Source organism: Phocoena phocoena, chromosome 20 (genome assembly GCF_963924675.1).
Source record: "Phocoena phocoena chromosome 20, mPhoPho1.1, whole genome shotgun sequence".
NCBI classification, from domain to species: domain Eukaryota; kingdom Metazoa; phylum Chordata; class Mammalia; order Artiodactyla; family Phocoenidae; genus Phocoena; species Phocoena phocoena.
Window position 1 is genome coordinate 11,362,079 of NC_089238.1, and position 21,109 is coordinate 11,383,187.

General features: G+C 54.5%; 1 protein-coding gene across 9 annotated transcripts in view; it reads right to left on the reverse strand.

Annotated features, from left to right (window-relative positions):
- Positions 1 to 6,127: 6,127 nt before the first annotated feature.
- POU2F2 (POU class 2 homeobox 2) overlaps positions 6,128 to 21,109 on the reverse strand; it is a 29,706-nt gene continuing 14,724 nt past the window's right edge. For 3 of the 9 annotated variants that reach the window (XM_065899315.1, XM_065899314.1, XM_065899312.1), the window contains exons 6-15: positions 13,370 to 13,475; positions 13,188 to 13,279; positions 10,690 to 10,803; positions 10,246 to 10,387; positions 10,007 to 10,155; positions 9,752 to 9,928; positions 8,432 to 8,498; positions 7,083 to 7,284; positions 6,876 to 6,949; positions 6,291 to 6,622 (exon numbers count right to left, since the gene is read on the reverse strand). In XM_065899315.1, coding sequence (XP_065755387.1) covers positions 6,291 to 6,622; positions 6,876 to 6,949; positions 7,083 to 7,284; positions 8,432 to 8,498; positions 9,752 to 9,928; positions 10,007 to 10,155; positions 10,246 to 10,387; positions 10,690 to 10,803; positions 13,188 to 13,279; positions 13,370 to 13,475 — 1,455 coding nt within the window. Of the gene's footprint in view, positions 6,623 to 6,875; positions 6,950 to 7,082; positions 7,285 to 8,431; positions 8,499 to 9,751; positions 9,929 to 10,006; positions 10,156 to 10,245; positions 10,388 to 10,689; positions 10,852 to 13,187; positions 13,280 to 13,369; positions 13,476 to 21,109 lie in introns of those variants that run through there. The other 6 variants (XM_065899313.1, XM_065899319.1, XM_065899318.1 and 3 more) reach the window with 6 other exon arrangements.

A 21,109-nucleotide genomic window follows, 5' to 3' on the forward strand; every position in this document is an offset into this window, starting at 1 on the left:
TCTCCTGTTCCCCTATCCCTCACTATTGAATTTGCAGAATCCCAGCACCTGTGTGCCAGGCATACGTTAGAGCATGGAACAGTGACAAGAAGACCTGACAGCAGTGAGAAAACACACCATTTCAGATTTTCAGCAGTGAGGTCCTGGGGATCAGCCCGTGGTCTGGCCTGTGGAACGGTTGTTCCTGCCAAATGACTTAGTCGAGATGAGCACAAAAATTTGAGTGAGTGAGAGACCTAATGTCGTTCTGAAAAAGAAGTCAGGTGTGTATCTTGTACCACCAGACAACTTCAAAGTCAACTCTTTGTAAAGGGTCTTGTTAGTCCTCTGTGGATGGAGGTAGGGAACTACTCACTTGTTTCCTGCATTTCTCATAGTTCTCATTTATTGAAGCCAGCGTGCTGGAGATCTGTCCTAAGCACCTACACCATCTCATTTAATTCTTACAACCCCACAGGCTACATATTGTCTCTGTGTTACAGATGTGGACACAAGTTCACGTGTTGAAGGTCATATAAAACGGCAGAACTGAGATTTAAATTCAGGAATTTGAATTCGTTCTAAGTTCCAAGGCTTGTTTTTTTCTTTTCTTTTTTTTTTTGGCTGCATTGGGTCTTCATTGCTGTGTGCAGGCTTTCTCTAGTTGCGGAGAGCAGGGGCTACTCTTCGTTGGGGTGCGCGGGCTTCTCATTGTGGTGGCTTCTCTTGCTGCAGAGCATGGGCTCTAGAGCACAGGCTCAGTAGTTGTGGCTCACGGGCTCTAGAGCGGAGGCTCAGTAGTTGTGGCGCATGGGCTTAGTTTCTCCGCGGCATGTGGGATCTTCCCGGACCAGGGCTCGAACCTGTGTCCCCTGCATTGGCAGGTGGATTCTTAACCACTGCACCACCAGGGAAGCCCCGAGGCTTGTTTTTTTAATTGGTGAAAAAAAAATTGCTCAGGTCTTACTTCTGAACATTCCCTGAACAGAAGTAAAGCCCTCCCCTCCACAGCACGCACACACCCACCCCATACCCTGATTTCCCCGCCACCTTTCCCAAGACAGAGAGGAGACCAAGGGAGAAGAGGCTGTATTTCTCTCTGTACAGTTTTTAATTTTTTATTTTTTGATGTTGTTCAGATGAATGACACACTCAAGTTACAAAAATGGGGCCTTAAAAGAAGCACATTGTACAATGAACAAGCAGATTGGAGTTAAGAACACTGAAACGCTAACCCGCTACCACGAGAAGAGACAGGGAGGGGGTACAGGATGGGAAGGGAGGGGCTACCAACACAGGGGTCAAACAGAACTGAAAGGGGGGCTAACTTGTTGAGAATGGAGGAGAGGCAGGTCTCCTCCAGGGCCTACTCAATTTCCAGATGCCACTTCTTGGTCTCCCTTACTCACTACTTGCCACCTCTTCCCATCCCCATTCCAACCTGGTCTTTCAAATGAGTAGGTGAGAGACACCCACCCCAAAAAGGGCCAAGCCAATCGGATCTTTACAAGGTGGGATCGTCACCTTGCCCTAGTGCAGCCTTGGATTTGGGAGGAGATGGTGGCAGCAGTGGGATAAGAAGCCAGAGCTAGCAGAGAGGAACTGACCGAAGATCAGGCCCCTGCTTTTCCCCAAAGACTCCTTGCCCCTTCCCCACCCTACCATGATTCAAAGGACCTCTCTACAAGTTGTCGAGAGAGGACCCCAGTCACCCTGCAATTATATAAATAAATAAATACTGAGCCCCTGGGCTTGGGGGACAGGCTGGGGGAGGGGCAGCAGGGATAGAGGAAAGGGAAGAGGAGAGGAGGGTGAGGCAGAGGGGAGGGGTCACAGACATAGTAAATAGTTGTCTCCGTCCCAGCAACAATTCTCTCTGGATTTTTCTCTCCTTTTTGTGTTTGTTTAACAAGGAGTTAACATCTCAAGGACAAATACTTAAAAATATACATTATTTTTTCTTTTTCTTGTTCACCTTTCTCGTCGTCTTGCTTTGGAGACTGCTGAGGTCAAAGTTCAAACCGCATGAAGGAACTGCGGCTTGGAGTTTTTGTGTATTTTTTTTAATTTTTATTTTTTAATTTTTTTCACTTTTTTTTCCAACATATAAAAAGGTAGCGGAGTTGTCTGTGGGTTTTTTTTTTTTAAATGGTTAAATCTTTGGTTTGTTTCTTTTTTCTCTTGGAGGCCTTTATCTCTCGCACTTGCCTTTCCCACTCAGAGGCCAGTGGCGGCCCGCGTGTCTCAATCTTGCTCAGTCTGTCTCACTCTCTCTCTCACTCAGTTCCCCCTACCCTGGGCTAAAGGGAGAGAGAGGCACCCTGGGATTTGGGTAGGGGGGGAAATCTAGCCAGTTCAAGAGGTCCCCCACTACGTGGCTAGTCCCTTACCCCATCTTCCCAGGGTGCAGGGCTTGGAGACCCCTCTCTTGGCCTTCCCCAGGGAGGAGATGTGCGGGAAACTCACAGCCTTACTACCCCTTCTGATCTTAGCCCCAATCCATACGGAGGCTTGGGTTCCTCATCTCCACTGACCCCTACTTACCCTCCCCCAGCCCTCCCTCCCACTTCCACCCCCACCCTCCCAGAAGAGAACAGAGAGAGGTGTTTTAGTTACTGGCATTTTTTTTTTTTTTGGCACAATTAAAAGGCCCACCATTAGGTAGACCCAGTCTCTGTCCCTCCCTCCAGTAGGAGGTCAGGGTTGGGGAGGAGAAATTCAGAGGGCTTCCACTTTCTCCAACCCATTCATCATCCTTTCTAGCCCAGGCCCCTGGCCCCCCACCTCAGACATCTCACCTAGCCCAGAACCCAGCCTGGGGTCTCCTTCCCCAACCCCACGTAAAGTTCCCCAGCCCCCCAACTCTCTCGCTCGCACACAGACACACGGACACAGGCTCTGTACAGACCACAAAATAAAAACGATGAGATAGTTTTGTTTCCCGGAGTCGAGACGGGGTGGGGGACTGGAGTGAAAGGGGCAGAGGGGGTTGGGGGGCATGAATTCCCCCATCACCTTCCCAACCCTGGCTCCCTCAGGCCCCCGGCCCCTTGCCCTGGCTGGCCCCCAGCCAACGATATTTGGTTTCCATTTTTTAACATTAAAGTTCTATGAGGTATTTGGTGCCTTATCTCGAGTCCTCGGGGGAGGGGGCCCAGGGGGGAGACCTGGGGCGCACTTGCCCCTCCCTCCCTCCCACCCCCTTCCCAATATTTGGTTTCACAGCTGTAGTTAAAGCTTGGGATTTGGTTATTTTTCCCCCTTCCAGGAATTTTCTTTTTTTCTTGTTTTTCTTTTCCCAGTTATGGGGGTCGGACGGGGAGGGTCCCCACCACCCCGGCTGCACAGGGGTCCCTCCACCAATGTCAGGGCATCAGCCCCATCCCTGCCCCCTGCTTCCTCCTCTCCCCTCTGCCCCGCTCCTCCCACACTGGGGTGGAGGAAGGTCCCAGGTGGCAGGACTTGATGGAGAGGAAGCAGGATGAAGTGGGTGGTGGTGAGTCCTGGATTTTCTTTCCTTTTTTTTTTTTTTTCTTTTTTCTTTTTTTTTTCTTTTTTTCTTTCTTTTTTTTTTTTTTTTTTTCTTTTTTTCCTTTTTTTTGGTCTAGAATCATAGTTTTTGTTTGAGTCATCTCCACCATGCCTTCCATGCTGCCTGTCTTCTCAGAGGGGTTTTTGGTTGTAATTCCTTTCACTTGGCTCTGCTCAAATGTCCTTCCTATCTGTTCAGGAGCCCTTGGCCCCCTCTCCACCCTTGGGCTGGGGCCCAGGCCCTCTAGCCAGTCCCTTCTCTTCAGGAAATAAAAATGGACAAAGTCAGAGGTAGGGTAAGGGCAGGGAGCCGGTTCAGCGGAGATGCTTACATTCTGGCGAGGATGGGTCGACGGCAGGCCAGGCCCCATCGGTGCCAGGGTGGGAGGGGCAGCCACTCCACCACTGCCCAGACAAGGCACCCCGAGACCCCTGAAACAGCTGAGCCTCTGCTGCCTCCATGTCCCAGCCCAACAGTTTCATTTCCCGAGTGGGAGAAAGGAGGCAAGAAAGAGAGAGGACGCTGAGGCCTCGGGGCCCGGGGTGGTGTCCGAGGCTCTGTCTGCCTCTCCTCGGAAGTGTCCGGCGGCACTGCCCATCTCCCGGGGCTCTCCCCTCCCTCTGCTCCTGCCCGGCGAGGGGCGGGGGCCACTCTGATTTCAATGGCTCGCGTCCTTCACAGCAACACTTTGGTTTGAGGAGAGACACAGAAAGAAGGAGATTAAGAGAGGTGAAAGTGGATGGAAGGAAGAGGGAGAGACAGACCAAGAGAAAGGAGGAGACAGAGGGGAGAGGACAGACTGCAGAGAACAGAAGAAGAACTCAAAGGAGGAATCAAACCACCCGAAAGTTTGTTAGTTTTCCTTCGTCCATTCTTTTTTGCTTTCTTATTCCTTTTTTTCCTGTTTTTTTTTTTTTTAAAGCTTTTTCAGTTGATTGGGGGGGCGGGGAGCTCGGGGCTCTTCACCCCTGTCCCTGACACCCTCTCTCAGCCCTGCCCACCCGCTTCCATCCGCCCTGGCTGAGGGACAGGCCCTGCCCCAGCCGCCCCCGTCCGGCTTTCCCGAAGACGACGTCCATGAGGTATTTGTGAAGAGAAAGAAGCATCCGTCCTTCCATCCGCCTCGGGGACCAAGGGCCTGGACCACTGGTGCAGGGGCTTGGCTCCCCATCGCGGCTCCTTCGTATCCTTTGAAGAGTCCTCGTCTTCTTTCCCTTAAATATATATATATCTATAAATTCTTTGTTTTTTCTAGTTTTAATTTATTGTTTGGTTTTTTGTTTTTTTGGTTCAGAACTTTGTTGGCCTCCACAACAGCAGGAGGGCAACGTGGCTCCCAGCAGCGTCTCTCCTCTGTCCGTCGAGATGTGTCCAGCGCTGGGCAAACACAGGGTCCAGCCGAGACTTGAGGGAGGTCTTGTGGGAGTGGTGGCCACCACGGCGCCCTCTCGGATGGGGGCCACAGGTCACGGCACTGTCCCCGCCACACGGACCCTGATGGGGACGCCACCTCGAGGAACCCCACCACTGGGGTGCGTGCGTGTGTGCATGTGTGTGAGGGGAGAGGAAGAGGCATCTGCCAGTATCGGAGGGGCACAGGGTGGGAAGAGCGAGGTGAGTTATCTTTTTGGTTTCTGGTCAATGTCAAAGAACGTGAAGGATCCCACGGATAGGCACTGGAATATGAATTTTTTTTTTTTTCAGGGAAACTGACAGACGAGGATGGAAAAAAAGACAACTTGAAAGCCCTCACCTCATCCTCTCTTGCCTGAAGCTTCCACCTTCCCTCGGACTAGGGATGGGGGGGAGATTCCAGAGCAGAGGAGGGTGACAGGGTTGAGGGGGGACATGTGAGAGCTAGAACTTGGCAAAACGGCCTAGCCCACCCTTCAAAGGGAAAAAGGGGGAGGTACAAGGGGTGAAAAGTCAGCCCAGGCCTTCCCCTGAACTCTCCCCTGGCTGGGGGAGGGAGGAGGTTAAAGCGAGACCCCCCTGCCCGGGCAGAGAGAGCTGGGGGCCAGGGGAGAGGGGGGACGCATGACAGGGACACATTCTGTCGAGCACAACGCTAAAAATTCTGTACATCCTTTGGATGAAGCTACTGAATATTTGGTGTAAAGTTGTTCAGGCCCTTTCTCTTTCACCTTCCGGAAAGGAATATTTGGCGGGTGGTTCTGAGCCCACCCCATCAGCCCCAGGCTGTGCCCTCTCTGCCTTGGCTGGCCCAGGACTGAGGGCTGCGGCTGGGAGGCTGGCACATTCTTTTTCCTTCTCTGCCCACGCCGCACGCAGCGGCAGGCTTCGCCCCGCAGCCAGGGGCCCGCGTGTCCGCCCTGCCGAGGCTTCTCCGCCCCTGGCCGGGGTTCTTATTTGGTGTCGTAGCAGTGAGGGTGAGCACACTGAGGTCTGGCTCGAGACTGGTTTTTGGTTTGTTCGGTTTGGTGAGGGACTTTTTGTTTGTTTTTGGTTTTCTTTTTTTTTTTTTAATGTTTGTTTTTCACCTCTTGTTCCTTTGGGGCAGCTGGTTTCTTTGTGATTATTTTTGGTTTTCTTTTTTCTGTTGGTTGGTTTCTTTTCTTTCTTTCTTTCTTTTCTTTCTTTCTTTCTTTTCTTTCTTTTTGGTTGGTTGTTTTTTTGTTTCTTGTTTTTTGGTCTTTCCTCCCTCGTCACTCCTGCTCCGAGGACCCTCTGCATCCCCACCAATGGCCTCCTCGCCCTCTTCCCAGGTGGGGGACGGAGGCGGGGGTCAGAGGAGGAGGAGGGGAGGCGTGGCGGGCCCTCACTCAGGCTTGGACCCTACCTCGGGCCCCCCTGGGCCTCCAGGGGTCTGTGCTGCCGCCTCACTGCAAGTGGAGGAGGACGACGAGGACGAGGACGAGGACGAGGAGAGGCCAGGAGACTTGCTGGAGATGGAGGCCGCCACGGCCGCCGCGGCTGCCGAGACCAGGCCCACACCAGGTGGGGCGCTGAGCAGGGGCAGCCCGGCGTGGTTCAAGAAGAGTGACGAGGTCACCAGGCCCGGACTCCCTGGGGCCGCGCCAGCCGCCCCCAGCACCAGGTTCCCGCTGCTGTCAAGGCTGGTAAGGGGCAGGGTTCCACCAGAGGCCAGGGCTGGCGGGGAGAGAGAGAGGCTGGGCTGGGGGCGCCTTCCAGCGTCCCACCCGCAGTGCCCCGTCTTCCCGTCTGACCCACGGACCCCCATCAGCACCCCTCACACCTTCCCCAAAGGTGAGATGGGTATGAAGAGGCGAGCGATGCAGTGTGCAGGGGCAGGATGGCATGGCTGGAGCAGGAATGGGATGGGGGCTGGAGGCCCTGGGGGACAGGGCTGGTGGCGATGGGAGTGACATGCGGCAGCACGCACCTTGGATAGTGGCCAAAGGGTTGTTGCTCATGAGGGCTGGACTCAGCCCGGAGCTCAACCCCACCATTGTGCTTCTGCAAGAGGCAAAGCAGAGGCATTAGCGGGGGCAGAGACCCTCCCACAGAACTGGGGGTGCAGCTCCCCACCCTGGAAGCAGCAGCGGCCCTGCTTCTCCCCACAGCCTCCTACCTGCAGCTGCCCACTTACCCCGTGCCGGGGTTCAGGCCCGACAAGCCGATAGCCGAGTGGCTGCCTTGAGGGCTGGGATTTGTGCTGTTGGTGGTGGCCGGGGGTGGGGGAGTGACAGAGGGGATGGAATTGAGGGGGGGCGCGGCCCCGCCCCCGGCCCCACCCCCTCCAGCTGTCCGGCTGGGGTGGAGGGTCCCCACAGCTGAGGATAAGGTAGTAACTGCCAGAGAGAGACAGAGAGATGGAGACTTCAGCTTCCACTCGTCCTCCACTGAGGTCGACGCCTGCTGTCTTCCCCGCCCCGTCCCGCGGCATCTCCTCAGTCAGAACACGCTTAGGCCTCCTGCCCTTTCTTCTCACGGCCATTTCTTTGTGCCTCTGCCACGGTGACAGTAATCGCCGTAAGAGCAGCTGCCTCCCACCGAGCCTGTGCCCTATGCCAGGAGCGTGCTCGCACCCTGCTTATCCAGCCCTGAATCTCCCCTCCGGGCCCCTCTGTACAAAGAACCAAGGGTTCCCAGAAGACAGAGCCCTATGGCTCCCTCTAGAGGCCAGGCACGGGCGTGTGGCCGTGCGCACTGAGGCTGAGAGGGCTCTGAGCCCAGACTGAGACCAGACACCCAGGACAGCAATTCCCGGCCCTGTGACGTCCCAGCTGCGCCTTCAGGTGAGCACCTTCATCTCTCTGACCTTCAGTTCCCTCATCTGGAAAATGGGGCAGATAATGGAACCTATCTTATAAAATGGGTGTGAAGATTAAGTGGGTCAATATTCCTTATAAAGACTTTAGACCAGTGCCAGGCACACCCTTATTACTTTATAAACTTCCACTTATTATTTCTTAACCTGGGGAGGGGAAATGTGGCGTCTGTTTTTATATTATTCTTACATATGGTGTTATACATGCCCTACCCCAGAAAGGGGCAAAGGAGGGCTTTGGGTACAAAAGTGTGTGTGAGTGTGTGTGTGTGTGTGTACACACACACACACACGTACACACTCTTCTGTGTATATATTCATGGATATAGCTTTTGTATGTATGTTATATTCACAATAATTCTGTAACTGAGGCTCAGAGAAGTAAGGTCGCTTCTGGAGTTCACACGGTTCGTAAATGCCAGAAAGAGAACCCAAATACATCACCTTTATCAACCCCGTGCTCTTCTCACATGAAATCGTGGAGCAGATGAAGCCTGAGCTGCTCTGGCACGGAGGGGTGAGGCTGCCCTCTCCCCTTCCCTGCCCCGCCCCCCGACCTCCAGGCTCAGCCTTGAGGCCTAGGGGTGCCCTGAACCGCTTGAGAACCTTGCGCTCGGGCCTGCGCTGTGTTCTCCCCATCCCCCTCACCATCCTCTACCCTCCCTGACCTGTTGTGCTCAGACTGCTGGAAGCTTGGGACAACGGCAGGGTCCCGGCGCCCCCTTGGGGCGTGACCTGGGGAGAGAGGAAAGAAGGCATGGTTAGGCCACTGTCTTCCCGCAGCTCCCATGGTGCTCGCTGTGGTTACAACCCCCGCACCTCTGCCTCCAAGACGGAGAAAGGGGGCTCTGGCTGCAAGGCTGTTTGTATCATGCCAAGCGCTTTCCATCAGCTTTCGTCACGTTTACCCTAGGTGATCCCGGGGCACAGACAGGAGGCAGTCGTTCCCTGCCTCTCCTCTGACACTGTCCAGTTGCAGGTCTGAAGTATGTGTGTGTGTGTATGTGAGAGTGTGCAAGCACACGTGCTCGTGAGGCTAGGGGGTGGGGTGGGTTATGAGGATAAGGTGTGTCTCTGCATCACAGTGTTGATACGTTATACTGCTTGATTTTCTGGGACCACCCACCAGCCTCCTTCTTAGCCTCCCTGCCTCCAGTCTCATCCTCCATCAACCCCAGAAGCCTCACTCTAAGTGTGACCCAGTCCCTCCCGGGCTCAAAACTCATCCTTAGCGCCTCACTGCCTACGGTTCAAGTTCAAGCTCCTTCAGCATTTGACTTGGTGTCTGGCCCCTGCCCATTCCCCACCCTACCCCCATACTCGTTCATAAATAATCATTCCAGCTCTAAATCGCACTGGAGTTCCTCAAATTGGGCTCGGCACTCTGGCTTCTAGGCCTTCATGCACATAGATCCCTTTGCCTGTCCTTCACGTGACTAACTCTCTCTTGTCCTTATGACTCAGCTTAGATGATCCCTCCCTTTACGTCATTGGGGAAGGAGGCTCCTCTGGGCTCCTTGCTGCTCTCTGTAGTGTCACAATCCTTTCCACACTAGATGGAATAAAGGGATGTCCCAGTGTGTCTGATCTCGAGCAGGCTGTGGACCTGAGTGCACACCCAGGGGTATAATGATCTCCCTGCCAGCGTCTGTGTGGTCGTGAACCTGTGTGAGGGGGGATGCCTGTATCCTTTACCTAGTGTCCATCCCCGTGTGGCTACATCCTGTGATAACTGTGTTTGGCTACGTCAGTGTGTGTCGGCGGGTGCTTGTATCCCCCATGTAAGACCACAGTTCCCTGGAAACGGTGTTTCTCTGTGTGACTGTGCCCCACCCCTGTGACAGCCTGTTCCCAAGGGTGACTCTCCCTGCCTCAGTTCTAGGAACTGTGGCCAACCGGGTAGGTTGTGCTTCACACAAGGTGCCTGCCAGGGGGCGAGGGTGTGCCAGAGCTTTGTGCCCCCCCCCCCCCCGAGGGGCTCTTGGTACCAGATGGGGGCTGTAGCTGGCCGGCTTGCCCGGGCTGGGCAGCATGGGGGCCGCGCTGCAGGGGTTGATGCGTTTTTCCTTCTGGCGCCGGTTGCAGAACCAGACGCGGATCACCTCCTTCTCCATGTGCAGCTGCTCTGCGATCAGCAGGATCTCCTCTGAGGTAGGCTTCTGGTTCTGCGGGCAGAGGGCTCGTTAGCCCGGGGCCCCTCCTCCCGCCCGCCCTCGGGGCCGCCCGGGAGGGTGGGGCCTCACCGCTAGAAAACTCTTCTCTAAGGCGAAGCGGACGTTTGTCTCGATGCTGGTCCTCTTCTTGCGTCTCCGGCCGGGGAGCCCGTCGAAACCCAGGCTGGGACTGCTCAGCTGGTTGGGACTGGGCAGGCTTGAGTCCACAGACATAGTCTCTGTGTCCGGGAGGAGACGGGGTCATGAGAGGGCGCTTCCCCCGGCCCGCCGCCCGCAGCCCGCCCGGGAGACCCCAGCCCAAGTCCCACCTGCGTCGTTGAGCCACTTCTCCAGGAGAGGCTTGAGTTTGCACATGTTCTTGAAGCTCAGATTGAGGGCCTCGAAGCGGGAGATGGTCGTCTGGCTGAAGTCGTTGCCGTAGAGCTTGCCCATGGCCAGACCCACGTCACCCTGGGCCAGTGGGGCAGGGATGGGGCTGCGTTCAGAGCCGGGCAAAGGGCTCAGCCCCGCCCACCATCTGGCCACACCCCACCCCGCCCACCAGGTGACTATGCCTCCCTTCACCCCGCCCACTAGGCAGCTACGCTCCCTCCCCTGCCCACCTGCCGGTCACGCCCCTCACCCCGCCTACCATATGGCTACGCTCTCTACCCCGCCCACTAGATGACTAGGGCCCAACACCCCGGCCACCAGCTGGTCACACCGCCCTGTCACCCCACGCCCACCGCCTGTCCTGCCGGGTGGCCCCAGACCTGCGTGAAGCCCAGCTTGATGCGCCGTTGCTTGAAGGTGCGAGCGAACTGCTCCAGCTCCTCCAGGTCACTGGGCTCCTCGGGATGGGATGGTGGCTCCAGGCATTTGGGGGGCTGCGGGTGCGAGAGGTGCGGGTCGGGCAGCGTGGGGCGGGTCACGGCCTGGTGGGGTGGGCAGGTGGGTGGGATGCAGGACCGAGGACCGGGACGGGGCTCAGCATTGGCTGCGCAGTCCCCCCTCCCTCCCTCCCTGCCGTCCAGCCTCTTCCTGCAGACTCCCCTCCACCCACCCCCAGGTGGCCCCTCCACACCCATTGCCAATCAAGGTGACATTCTGCTGCCCCACAAGGGCCCGCTCACTGCCTGAAACTCTCTGCACATTCCTCCCAGTCTGCAGGCTTCATAAGGAGCAGCCATCTCCTTTCACCAAAGGCTCTTTCCCTGAAGCTGGGGGAGGGGTTGGTGGTTTTAGCCTCCTCTCAGGCAGGGAATCAAGGATCAGCTCTGCTACCGAATTGCTGGGTAACTCAGGCAAGTTTCTTAATCTCCCTGGGCCTCAGTTTCCCCCTCTGCAGAATGGGAACAATCATGGCTACTCTACCTACCCCATGGGGTTGTTGGGAGAATCGGGTTAAAAGTATGTAGGCTGCAAATAAAGTAAAAGTATTTTTAAAAATAGACAAGGAGGGTGACTGGGGGAATTTACAAGGAAGCAACAGTTCTCTCTGGAATGCTTCATTTCCCTAAAAATAAAACATCTAAGTAGGTGGTGGGTACAGGGATGTTGGACACACAAGTCCTTGATCCGTTATCCAAAACCCTGGGGCCAGATGTGTTTTGCAATTCAGAATTTTTTCAGATTTTAGAAAGCCTACATGGGGCATATATCATAGATAATGTGAACCTCCACCATTAGGGTCAAGGCATCACCCCATATTCGGACATATCAACAGCTGTCAGCAAAGCACAAGTACCACACAAGAGGGATAAAGAAAAGTCACATGCCGCCTGGCATCAGGCCAAGACAGGTTTTGCGGACTTCCCTGGTGGTGCAGTGGTTAAGAATCCACCTGCCAATGCAGGGGACTCGGGTTCGAGCCCTGGTCCGGGAAGATCCCGCATGCCGTGGAGCAACTAAGCCCGTGAGTCACAACTACTGAGCCCACGTGCCACGACTACTGAAGCCCGCGCGCCTAGACCCCCATGCTCCGCAACAAGAGAAGCCACCGCAATGAGAAGCCCACACACCGCAACGAAGAGTAGCCTTGCGCACGGCAGTGAAGACCCAATGCAGCCAAAAATAAATTAATTAATGAATTAACTTTTGGGGTTTTTTGAAACAGTTCATATATTTTTAAAATTTTATTTTATTTATTTTTTTGCGGTACGCGGGCCTCTCACTGTTGTGTCCTCTCCCGTTGTGGAGCACAGGCTCCGGACGCACAGGCTCAGCGGCCATGGCTCACGGGCCCAGCTGCTCCGCGGCAGGTGGGATCCTCCCGGACCGGGGCACAAACCCGTGTCCCCTGCATCGGCAGGCGGACTCTCAACCATTGCGCCACCAGGGAAGCCCCCCATATATTTTTTAAAAGGGCTGTTTTAAAAAATAGGTAGGCGGGAACTTTAAAATCCATAATCATGAAAAATTATTATTAAAGTTTAGGACCCAGTGGGAATTCCCTGGTGGTCCGGGGTTAGGAGTCCACACTTCTACTGCAGGGGGCGTGAGTTTGATCCCTGGTTGGGGAACTAAGATCCCTCAAGACCCAAGGCGTGGCCAGGAAAAAAGAAAAAAAAAAAAAGTTTAGAACCCAGGCAGCAAACTTCAAGAAAGGCCATGGGGACCAGGTAGGAGGACACCAAGGCAGCCTGAAGAACTCACGCCTTCCAGGAGGGGGCCTGAGCTCACGCCATGTGTACGCAGATCTAGCCTTCCCAGAGCTTCTGGCTTGTCAAAAGAAGCTGGGAATCTGGTGTTTTCCGGGAATTTTGTTGACAACTAACTCAATTTTTAAATGAGTGTGGGCCCTTGTTTGCAGTCTCGGTCTGGGAAGGGGACACGAACTAGTACCCAACAGACCCTCAGGGAACGCCCCCCATTTGGAGTGCTGGAAGAGATCTGAGGCATTCATGCCCTAAAGGCCTGTGAACCCCCTGAAGTTTTGTGTTTGTGCACACGTGCATTTTGGGGCAGTGGGGGTCAGATTCAAATAATCCATCAGATTCTCAAAGGAGTCCATGTGCCTGCAAGGGTTAAGAGCCACTGGTCTGGCTGACTCCCCTCATTCCGTGGAGGAGGAAGCTGACTCAGACAGGGAAAGTGGCTTGCCTGGGGTCCCACAGCAAATTAGTAGCAGAGCAGTGCTGGGCCCCAGGGCTCCTGACTCCTATCTTGGCCCCTGTGGCTGGTGGGGGGGGAGCAAATGGAGAGGAGACCCTCACTGACCACCACTCCACGCCATCTGGCCACAGCCTGATGCACGCAGTGGACCACTCACCTGTGTGGGCAGCCCTGCCCGGGGCTGGGAGGTCAGAAGAGCTCCCTGGGTTTGCTGAGGTAGCTGGAATAGATTTGGCGTCGGTAGCAGGCCTGGGGGGACAAGAGGGATCGCACAGGGTGAGGGGGGCAGAGAGAGTTCTGTGGAGGCATTGGGGAGGCCATCCGGGGTGAGGGCCTTACCTGGCTGACTCTGCTGGGCCTGCGGCAGCAGGAACTGAGCGGGTGGCTGGAGGTGATGACCCGGCACGAGCACCAGCTGCTGGAGCTGGAGGAGCTGCTGGACGTCCTGACGGGGAGGGGGGTGGACAGAACAACAGCCTGAGTCCTGGCCCGGCTCTGCCCTCTGCATCGCCTGAGCCCCGAGGGGTGCGCCACAGCGCAGGCTGGCATAAGGCATCGAGGGATGGAGCATGGGTCACTGGGTGCAGCCCTGAGCTAAGGGCATCCAGGAGGCCGGAGCATCCTATCCTACGTGGGTCATCACAGGAGGGCTCGCTCTTTATTTACCTTTTCTCTCTTGATGAAATATTTGCCTTGTCCTATATTCCCACAGAACAAATAGGATCGTTTAAAAATGTAAATCAGACCAAGCCTTCCTTTTAAAACACTCCCAAGGCAAATTACATCATGTCTGGGAATAGCTTTAAAATACTCCAGCCCCTAGCGGCTGATTAAGTTGGTACAGAGACTTTGGAAAACTCTCTGGCACTCTTATGAGTTGAATTGTGTTCCGCCCCACCCACCACCAAAAAAAAAAAGATATGTTGGAATCATAACCACCCCCTAGAACCCCAGAGTGTGACGTCATTTGGAGATAGAGTCTTTGCAGATGATCACGTTAAAATGAGGTCATATTAGGGTGGGACCTAATCCGGTACGACTAGTGTCCATATAATACGGGGAAGTTTGGAGACAGACGCACTACAGCTGCACTGAGATACTATTTTTACCTAATGACAGTGCATGACACACTATGTTGGGGCGTGAGGGGAAACAAAACTTCTTGCACACCGCTGGTGAGAGGGTAAGCCGGCAACGTCTATTAAGTTACCAGTACACACATCCTTTGACTCAGCCATTCCACTTCTGGGAATTTATCTTAGGGATATACGTGCACTTGTGCAGAATGTCCTCACTAGAAGGGTATCCCAGTAGCAAGCAGTGTTTTAGCAAAAGAGTGGAAACAAGCTGAATGTGTAGCAGCGGGGGATGGGTGAATGAATTAGGGTAGATCTTCATGACAGAGTATTATGTGTTCATCAGAAAGATCGAGGACACTCTTTGTCCTGATATGGAACAATCTTCAAGATGTTCTGTAGAATGGAGAGCTCAAGAGGAAAAACAGTGGGTATGATGTGCTACTGTTTGTGTTAAAAAAAAAAAAAAATTATACCCTGGTACCTGCTTGGGTATGCATAGATTATACTTAAAAAACGATACCAGAAACTGGCAACGCTATAAACCCTTCTGTACCTCTTGAATTTTGAACATTTACCTTGTCCAAATAAAGGAATGAATACCCAGGTGTCCCACCCCCACTCGCCCGGTTGAGCAGTCACTTATGCCCAGCATCCCTGCTTTTCCAACCACTCGTCTTGCAAGAGTTCCAGGCTGTTCCCTGTCCACCTGCAAAGGCCTCTGCTTTCTCCATGTGCTTTAGCAAGTGGACAGAGGCCCCAGATGCTCCCTGACCTCTCAGCTTTCTCACTCTAGCTGCCAATCATCTAAGAATACAGTTTAAGGAGTTTGACATCCTACGCTATATCCTTTGAAACTGCATCCACTCTGCCTTCCCTTTTGAGACCCTCCCCACCAACCCAAGAAGGCCTCCCTGGCTATTTCTCTTCCGCACTTGGATTGACCCTGGGCAGTGAGTGAAGCCGGGGCTTCAAGGCCTGCCATTTACGGTGGACCCTTCCAAGACCCCCATACCTAATCTTGTTTTATAATTTTGTCTTCTTCTTCTTCTTTTTCTGGCTGTGAGGTGGCTTGCAGGATCTCAGCTCCCCAACCAGGGATTGAACCTGGGCCCTGGCAGTGAAAGCGTGGAGTCCTAACCACTGGACCTCCAGGGAAGTCCCTTTTCATCAAATTTGTAATATCGATTGTACATCCAGCTCCTTGCCATGGCCCTGCATGACCTGGCCTTCCTCACCTCCCACGACTCTCTCACCCCCTAACTCATCCAGCCACACTGGTCTCCCTCCTGCCACTGAACCCAGAAAGAAATCCCCACCTCAGGGCCTTTGCACGTGCTATTCCCCCCACCCCGCCGCTCTTGATCTGCACATGACTGGCCCCTCATCATCATTTAAGCCGTTATCAAATGCCCCTTCCTCAGAGAGGCTTCCTCTGGCCACCTGCTCTGACACGGAGATTTTCCCCCCTAGTCGCTCTCTTACAATATGTTCTTTTCCTTCCCTCGTAGCAATATCAGCTTCCTGTCTGTCTCCTCAAAAAGGGTTGGTGTCAGCTCCACGAGGGTGCAGATTTGTTTGCCTGATTCCTCACCGTAACCCTCATGCAGAAAGGTGCCTGGGCGTGGTGGATGATCCCCAAACGCTGGTTGACCAAAGGAATTCAAGAAGGAGCGAAAGAGAGAAGATTCTGGGTGAACAGTGAGCTGCCTCAAGACTGGGGTTAGGGACTTCCCTGGTGGCGCAGTGGATAAGACTCCGCCTGCCAATGCAGGAGAACGGGTTCGAGCCCTGGTCGGGGAAGATCCCACATGCCGTGGAGCAACTAAGCCCGTGAGTCAGAAGTACTGAGCCCGCATGCCGCAACTACTGAAGCCCGCGCGCCTACAGCCCGAGCTCTGCAACAAAAGAAGCCACCGCAATGAGAAGCCCGCGCACCGCAACAAAGAGTAGTCCCCTATCGCCACAACTAGAGAAAGCCCGCGCGCAGCAACGGAGACCCAACGCAGCCAAACAAAAAAAAAAGACTGGGGTTAGCCAGTAGAAGGCGCCATTTCTCCACAACCTAGAGCCATCTGAATCGGCACACCAGCTGAAGCCACTTGGGGGCGTGTTAGGACGGAGACAGGGTGGAGAAATTGGAGTAGGCGGAGGGATGCCAGCGCTTCGCAGGCCCCACCCCCCCACCCCCACCCCCGGCCCCGTAGTGGATCATCTGCTCTGTCCCTAACCCGTGAGAAGAGCTAGCACAGCCAATTAAAACCGAGAAGAGGGGAGAGAAATTCTTGCTCATCGCTATATTCTCTTCACTCCCCTGCCCCAGTGCAGGCACAGAACGGGCAATCCATGGATTTTCAGTGAGTGAATAAAGTAACCCTTAGGGCTGGTGGTGTTTGGGGGCAGACTGGCTGTGCTTTGCCACAGGTGGGATCTGGGCCACAGACTGGGGGCAGAAAGACTGAGACACACGGTTCATATGACACATATGGGTTCATATGGGTGAACTGCTGTGTAATCACCCACTGGGCTTGGTTCCACCTGGTGGGGAGAAGGCAGCCTTGAGCAGGAACTAGAGGCCGCTGGGGCCCCAGAGCCGTGCAGGTGCGCTGCCTCACTCCAGCGCGCAGGGCCGACTCCCCTCTCCCCCATGACTGGCCTCACACGCTACACTCCCGCAGCCCCAGTGGGGACGGTGTCGACATGCACATCGACACTCACTTGCCGTCTCTGATATGGCAAATTTTGACCAGTTCTGGACACTGCGTGCCGCGAAGACGTGGACAGCCTAGAGTGACGTCCAGAGTGGGGAAGGGATGGGGTCTGGGGACCCTGTGAGTTACTTGCAATTGATTGTAGAAGGGACCGCCTAGGGAGGAAGGCAGTGAGCACCGTCCTGGGGGTCATCTGGGTGAAACTGCACCCCCAGAATGGTGCAGAGGGAGTTCCCACACTGGGTGGGAAGGTCACCTCGGTGTGCAAGGATCCCTTCCAGCTGAGAACCGTGAGGGTTAGAGTCCCGGCCATCGTGCCTGCTTTTTTTTTTTTTTCTTTGTTTGTTTTTGTTTTGTGGGATCTTTGGGGATCTTAGTTCCCCACCAGGGATTGAACCCGGGCCCTTGGCAGTGAAAGTGCGTAGCCTTAACGACTGGACCGCCAGGGAATTCCCGTGCCTGCTTCTTGCTGTGTGACTTGGAGGAAGCCAGCTGTCTCTCTGGGCCTTACTGTATAGGGTGACAATGCACGGTGTCCTGGAACCACCTGGGCTCTGGAGATGGCCAGACACCTGACTCTGTCCCTTACACACCGTGAGACCATGGGCAGTTCCTTACCCTCTTTAAGCCTCAACTTCCTCAGGTGACACCTCAATAATTCTTACCTCCTGGAGCTGTTAAAGGATTAAATGAGACAACAGGTGTAGAACGTTTAGTCTGATCCCTGGTTCACTGAAGTGGTCCTCCGTAAATGGCAGTCCTTTTTAACTGAGTCATTTCTCTCAGGGCTCAGTTTTGTCATCTATAAAATGGGAGTAATAATGTCTAACTCTTCACTGGGTTGTTTTGAGACCTGAGTAATATTATTCTTCTCAAAGCATTTTGGAAATCACAACCTACTCCTCCAACACCAGCATTTGCTAGCACTGCACCCTCACATCAGCCGCCTCATGTCACCCCGTGAGCTCTCGAGGGCGGCAGCCCCACCAGTCCATCCTCTTCCTGAAAACTTACAACTTCCAGCTCCCGCCCAGACCCTCCACTGAGCTTCAGCCCCAAATATCCATCTGCCTATTTGATGTCTCCCACTTGGGTGATTAACAAACTCTTTGAACGTCCAAAGTGAAACTCCTGGTTCCCCAGCCCCACCCTCCAAAACACCCTGTTCCTCCCCTGCCTCCCCCAGCTCAGGAAACCACCTCACCACCACCAATTTCTGAAGCCAAAATCCCAGGAATCACCCTTGACCTATCGGATCCACACGAAATAGCATCCCGGACCCCACCTTCACCCTCATCGCCACCTCGATGCCTGCAAGGACTTCCCACTCCTTACTTCTAGCCCATTCTCCCCACAGCAGCTGGAGGGAGCTTTGTAAAGGGTCAGTTGGGACCCTCGCCAGCTTAGAACCCCCAACAACCTCCCATCATACCCAGCACACATTCCAAACTCCTTGATCTTGCCCATGAGGCCCTGCAAAAGCCAGTCCTGCCTGCCTCCCCACCTCACCAGTTATTTGTCTCCCACTCACTCTGTCCCAGCCATTCCACTTTCCCCTGTACCCTGAACAAGTCAAGCTGGTTTCCACCTCAGGACCTTTGCACTTGCTGTTGCCCTTTCCTAATCTCTCCCACTGCCTTCTTCATTGCCTGACTCATTCAGGTCTCGGTTCTCAAAGGCCACCTTCTCAGTGAAACTTTTCCTGACCACCCCATTAAAAGTGGCTTCCTCCCTTGGGACTTCCCTGGAGGTCCAGTGGTTAAGGCACTGCACTTCTACTGCAGGGGGCACAGGTTCCATCCCCTATGCCGTGCAGCAAGGCAAGAAAAAAAAAAAAATGTGGCTTCCTCGGTCTAGGACAGCGCCCTGTGTCATTTTCTTCATTACACTTATGCTAAAACCGTCTTGTTTTGCTGATATGTTTACTTGTTTACTGTCTCGCCACTAGAACATAATGTCCTCAAGGACAGCCACCTCTGCCTCATTCACAGCTGTCCCCTCAGGGCCATGAGTGAGCACCTGGCATACACAAGGTGCTCGATAAGTGTTAGTTGAATGAATAAACGACTATGATTATTCCAGTCCCTCCACTAGGGGAAGCTCTAAAGGTTGGAGGTGGGGGGTGGACAGAGGTAGCCTGTCTCTAGCGTCGGATCTGCTCCGTATCCCCGTCCCCCAGAGGTTGGCCCTGCCACACGGAGCCCACGAGGTCCTGGCGACTGGGGCAGAACACCGTGGAGCAGGGAGCCATTCAACAGGGAGAAAAAAACACCTACCTGCCAATTGCACATTGCATTCCATGCTACCTCATGCTAAAATTCCAGGACAGACGAGCAACAGCAGATCCCAACCCAGGAGTCCTGGAGTGACTGGCATGCCTCTGGACCGGCCCAGCTCCTGGACTCTGGGGCCTGTGGTGCCAGGTGGGCGGCTGAGCTGACCTGGCATCCCCCGCCCCTGCTCCAGCAGCAGGACCCATCTCCTCCTCTTGGGGACCTGCCCTCCCCCACTCTCAGGTCACGCAGTCCAGGTGGGGCTGACCCCACCCTCCCGGGAGTTGGCAGCAACGACTCAAACCTGGCCACTGGGTGTGTTTTTTCTCTCTGGGTGGGGTGGCTGCAAGTCTTGAAGTGCTGGTACCCATTATGCCCGACCCAGAATGAAAAGGGAGACAGATCCCTGGGGCCAGGCCTGATGTTCCAGGCTGGGCCTTTTCTGTGATTTGAGCCAAACAGTCCCTTTTCCTCTTCAGCTGCCTAGAGTGTGGCTGTGGCCCCACTGACACCCGCTCCTGGCTCATCCTTTGCTGCCTCCCACCCCTCACCCCCCCAAGCCTGCCCTGCTCTCTCGCTTTGCCTTCACCAGTCCCACGCCTGGAACCCTTTCCCCAGCTCATCCACCTGGTAAACTCCTACTTGTTTCCCGCCTCGGTTCAGATACCACCTCCTCCAGGAAGCCTTCCCTGACTCCCTCAGATACAGACCCCTTTCTTTTTCCGCATCCCCCACCACATCCAGCAGGTTTCTCTGGGAAACCCTTCTTCACTAGGTCCTACCCCCTAAAAGATCTTCTCAAGCTTTATTTGCCGTGGTCTTATTACGAAAATAGGGACGTTCCTCCCCGCCCCCACCGCCGTCGCTCTCCAAATACAAAATGATGTTTTTAACAGTTAATGTAAATTTTCAGTCAGTGCCTACCCTACCCCAGGCATTCTGAATTACTCCCCTAGAGAGATGTCTTCCCTACCCTTGATTGAAAAGCTGCAGCGAAACATCCCTCATTGCTTCAGTAAACGTCTGTGTGGCCCCCTCGGTAGAAAGCACCATGCTGATGCTGGACACACGAATCGTAAACCTGTATTATAGGGACTTCCCTGGCGGTCCAGTGGTTAGGACTCTGTGCTTTCGCTGCCGAGGGCCCGGGTTCGATCCCTGGTCAGGGAACTACGATCCCACAAGGCAAGGGGCGCAGCCAAAAGAAAAAAAAAAAAAGTCAGTGGTAAAATTGTATTATAACTGTCCCTTCTGTACAGGCTAGGGAAATGCAGGGAAGGTTCCTGCCAAACTGACCGATGTTCCTTTGGAAGTTGGCAATAGAAGGACAGAAGGGGGACTTTCCCTTCGTACTTTATATAATTTTAAAGTGATAGGGTTATGGATGCTTTTTGACTTTCGTATTATTTTTCAAGTAAAGCATTTCTTAGTGGCTCATTGGTGTGTCTGTTTCCCTACAAGACAGGGAGCCCCCTCTGGGGACAAGGCTGGGTCTGAGTCATGCCTGCTTCCCACCAGGGCCTGACCCAGGAGGCGGGAAGTGTCTGCGAAACGAGGGCAGGACAGAGCTGGGCAGGCACAGGCAGTTGCACTGGCAGGCACGCGACACAGGCTGGGGAGAGGGTCAAGCCCAGGGCCGAGGCCGGCTGTGGCTGCAGCGGGCAGCAAGGGCAGAAGGACGGTGGTCCCCACCCCGGCCTGGGCACAGCATGGTGACCGGCTCATGGGCTGTACGGGATAAACATTGGTCTGCTGGGGAAGTGAGACCACAGGGTGACAGAACTCCCAGAAAACAACTTCAGCCCAGCTTTGCACTTGCAGGAGACAGATGGAGATCAGAGCTGAGGGAAGCTGGGGCAGGAGGAGAGAGAGGAAAGGGCTGGGCAGGAGGGATTCGAGGGGACCTTGAGAATCAGGGCCTGGGCAGGTTACAGGTGGCAGAGGGTCGGCCTGCTGCTGCTGGTGTCCGTAGGGGGTCCGGAAGAGGTGGTTCTGGGGGGTGTATGAACAGAAGGAGTG